General features: G+C 53.6%; 1 protein-coding gene across 1 annotated transcript in view; it reads right to left on the bottom strand.

Moving 5' to 3' along the window:
* The window catches only part of SLC8A2 (solute carrier family 8 member A2), a 41,084-nt gene that overhangs the window by 15,254 nt on the left and 21,981 nt on the right, over positions 1-3,849 (bottom strand). Inside the window, exon 5 of the mRNA XM_023522132.1 lies at positions 26-448. Coding sequence (XP_023377900.1) covers positions 26-448 — 423 coding nt within the window. The remainder of the gene's footprint in view (positions 1-25; positions 449-3,849) is intronic.

Genomic DNA, 3,849 nt, shown 5'->3' with positions numbered 1-3,849 from the left:
CCGGGCCGCTGGCCGGCGCGCTCACATGGTCTCGTCGTCGCCGAACTCGAGCTCGCCGCACGCGTCCTCGTAGTGCACGCCGCCGCCGCGCGCCGTGCCGTCCACCGTGCGGTAGGGGAGACGCACGGTGCCGCGCGCGCCCGAGCTGCGCACGACGCGCACGTCCACGGTTCCCATGCACTCGCTCACGTGCAGCAGGCGGTCCTGGAAGGAGAAGATGCCCGCGTGGTCGTCGTCCAGGATGGTGACGGTGGCCAGCAGCGGCGCCACCAGCCGCCCCTTGGGCCGCCCGCCGCCGTCGGGCTCGAACATGCCCTGCGCGTCGCCCACGCGCAGGTTCAGCAGCCGCACGAAGAAGTGCTCGTCCTCCTCGAAGATGTCGTCGTCGATGATGCCGATGCGCAGCTCCTTCTGCGTCTCGCCTGGCTTGAACACCAGCGTGCCCTCGCTGCAGTGGAGGACCGGGAGAGAAAGGGGCGAAGGGCGTGCGGTCAACAGCCGAGGGAGGGGGGCAGCGCCACGCGACGACTCGCCAGCGAGAGAGTGGACAGGCATTAAACAAAGAATATCGAGGGGGAATCAGGGTGGGCTTCCTGGAGGAGGGGTGCAGGAGGGGGAACGAGACAGATTTGGTCCCCCCTCCCCCACACCCCCGTGGAACCCACGAGTATTATAAGGGCCAGTATTATACAGATAATGATGAAGGTAAGATCAGGGCAGGCTTCCTGGGGGAGGCTTTAGTGGGCAGGAATGCTCCAGGCAGAGGCAAAGTCCCAGGGTGGAGAGGGGGCCTGGAGGGTTCCACAGCCACACTTATCAAACCTCAGAGTGCGCATGAATCCTCTGGGGGATCTTGTGAAAATGCAGATTCTGATTTGGTAGCTCCAAGTTTCAAGACTCTGCATTTCTAATTAGCTCCCAAGGAATGCAGATGGTCCCGGTACGTGGACCACACTTAGAGTGGATGTGATTTAAGGCCCAGAACTGGCCTCGTCATGCTTCTTATAAACCCTTCGGCCTTCCCAGGTAGCCCCAACAGAGAGACCTCACTCCTTAACTTGGCATTCATTCATTCACTCAACAAACACTCCCTGAGCACCTGCTTCGGGCCCTGTGCCGGGCAGTGCTGGGAACACAGCGGTGAACGGCCTCTGTCTTCACGGGGCTCGCATCCCCATGGCAGAGCCATAGCTCAGTGACAATGACACATTTAATGATTTAATTACAGTCGGCTCACTCAACAAATATTTATTAAGCACCTGCTGTGTGCCAGGCACTGTTCTTAGTGTTGGGGAAACAGCAGTAGAACCAGATCAGAGGAAAATTCTTGTCTGGGTGCAGCTTCTGTTCCAGGGCAGGAGATGAGTAATAAACAAACATACGATGCCAGGCGGTGATAGCGCGATGAAGGCAAATGGAGTGGGAGGGTAGAGAGCGAGGCGAGGGCGCCGTGTTAGGGCGGTCGGGAAAAGCTTGTCTGAGGAGGTGACATTTGAGCAGAGACCTGAGCAAGGGAGCCACATGGGGGCTATCTGGAAAAGAGGATTCCTGGCACAGGGAACAGCCAGTGCAAATGTCCTGAGGTAGGAAAGGGTTTGGCGTGTTTGAAGATCAGCAGAGAGGCCAGTGTGGCTGCAGAGGGTGGGAAATAACATCACAGAGGGAACGGGAGATGATGTCACAGGCCTTGGCGGGCCACAGTGAGGACTTCAGCGTTTACTCCAAGGGAGACAGGAACCATGGGAGGCCTCTAAGCAGAGGAAGGATGTGAGCTGGCTTAGGTTTAGAAGAGGTTCAGTTGTTTGTTTAAGTCTCTGAAGCATACACAAGACGCTGTGTAATGGGGCGGGGGAAGGGATGAGGCAGTGACATTAGATTAGTCAGGGTGAAACTTTGAGGGGACTGGGAATGAGTGGGCTCCTTCTGGCAGGGCTGTAGACATCCAAGTGACTCTTGGAGGTTACTGCGTCTCGCAAGTCTATGATATCTCCTCCCAGCCCCTCCCACCATGCACATCAGGGGCTTGCCACAGGTTCTGAAATGTGCTATGTGATTCGATAAGTGCTCACTATTATTACTATTAATACTTTCATAAGAAAGAGATCCTGGGCTCCAGCTCTCCAAGAGAACTGGACGCCAAGGGACTCCAAGTTTCTGGCAGACGTGGAACCAGATGACAAGACCCGGGATGGCCGGACAAGGGGCTCCCTGTTGCTGTGGCCTGCTGTCCATGGTGGCTAAAGCACCCAGCCGGGCTGGCCAACCTGCTCCGAGCTGGGCTCAGTCGCCATGCCAGCTGTATGGTCTCGGGCAGTTAGGATTCTGCAGCCCTCTGAGCCTGTTTCCTCATCTGTAAAACGGAGCTAAAAATAGTGTGTGCCTCCTGGTGGTGTTATAAGGATCAAGTTAACACGGGAAGCACTCAAGAAAAGTTAACCAGTGGTATGAGACTCTTAGAATACTCAAGTTAGAGGATTTTAGGATTGTAAACTTAAGGGACTGTAGTATGTGGGGATTTTAGCACTATCTTTACCAAATGGTCAAAGTGGACATCGTCAGTAAGGGGACAAGCAGGCGTTACGGGCCCCCTGTGCACTGAGGACACAGCATCACTTCCGTGAGCTCCTGCCCAGAGTGCATCGCCTGATCTAATCACAAGGAAACATTAGACAGACTCAAGCTGAGGGTCATTCTAGCAACTGGCCCATCATCTTCAGAAGTGCCAGGGTCACACAAGTCACGGGGAAGGCCGAGGGACTGGTCCAGACTGAGGGAGACTAAGGAACATGACAGCCAACCACAGTGTGGTTCTGGATGAGGAGAGAGAGGGAGGGAGGGAAAACACAGCCATAAAGGACGTCACAGGGACAAATGAGGAAAAGCAAAGATGGATGGCAGATTGGGTAATAGTATTGACTTAGTATTAAGTTTCCTGAGTGTGACGATCGCTTGTCATTATGTAGGAGAACGTCATTCTTTTTGGCAGATGCGTGCTCAGTATCTATGGGTGAAGGGTCATGCTGTCTGCAACTCGCTCTCCTATAATGCCACGATGATTAATATTTATATACTAAAGTGACAGAGCGAATGCAGTCCGGACAAACTACGGACAGTTCGTGAATCTGGGTGAACTTATGATGTGAGAGTTTGCCAAACTCTTTCTGTAGCCCTTCTATGGGTGTGAAGTTTTCCCAAATGAAAAGCTGGGGAGGAAAAGAACACAAGGATTTTAGAAACCTAGTATCAGAATCATAGAAGGCTAGAGTCACAGGACTCGTGGCCCGAAATGCACAAACTCCGAGACGATGAAAACCTTCGAACCATCCATCAGAGACTGGTCGAGGTACGGATTGGAATACCGAAAGGTGGCAATCCTGGATTCTTGGAACCTCAGACCCTTAGCTTGTTAGGATTACAGCGGCTTACATCTCAGAATCTTGGGAGAACTGTGCTGTTTGAGAGCTTCAGAGATCGCATTTAATTAGGAGAAACTGAGGCCCACAGGACCACCCTAGCCCATGTGATACCTGTGGGCAAATTAGAAAAAGCCTTTCGTTCTTTAAGACACTTTATTTCCATGAATCAGAAAACCGTCAAGATAGACACGCGTTACTATCTACCACGTGAATAGAGCTGCCTTAGACATGTTCTTATGCAGTGCACAACCTCGATAACTGTACGCGACAGCCCCGCCCACCCAGAATGAGGCAAAAACTCGCCCAAGGAACAGGGTCCAGGGCTAAGCTTGGACTGGAGCCCAGGCGTCCTCCCTCCCAGTCCTGGACCTAAGCTACCTCGATAAGCGATGCCAGCCCCACGAATGTCAGCTGGGATGGGGGAGCAGAGACG

This window comes from Pteropus vampyrus, unplaced genomic scaffold (assembly GCF_000151845.1).
Source record: "Pteropus vampyrus isolate Shadow unplaced genomic scaffold, Pvam_2.0 Scaffold333, whole genome shotgun sequence".
Classification (NCBI taxonomy): domain Eukaryota; kingdom Metazoa; phylum Chordata; class Mammalia; order Chiroptera; family Pteropodidae; genus Pteropus; species Pteropus vampyrus.
Note: the sequence above shows the minus strand (reverse complement) of the source record. Positions and strands in the feature narration are given on the sequence as shown.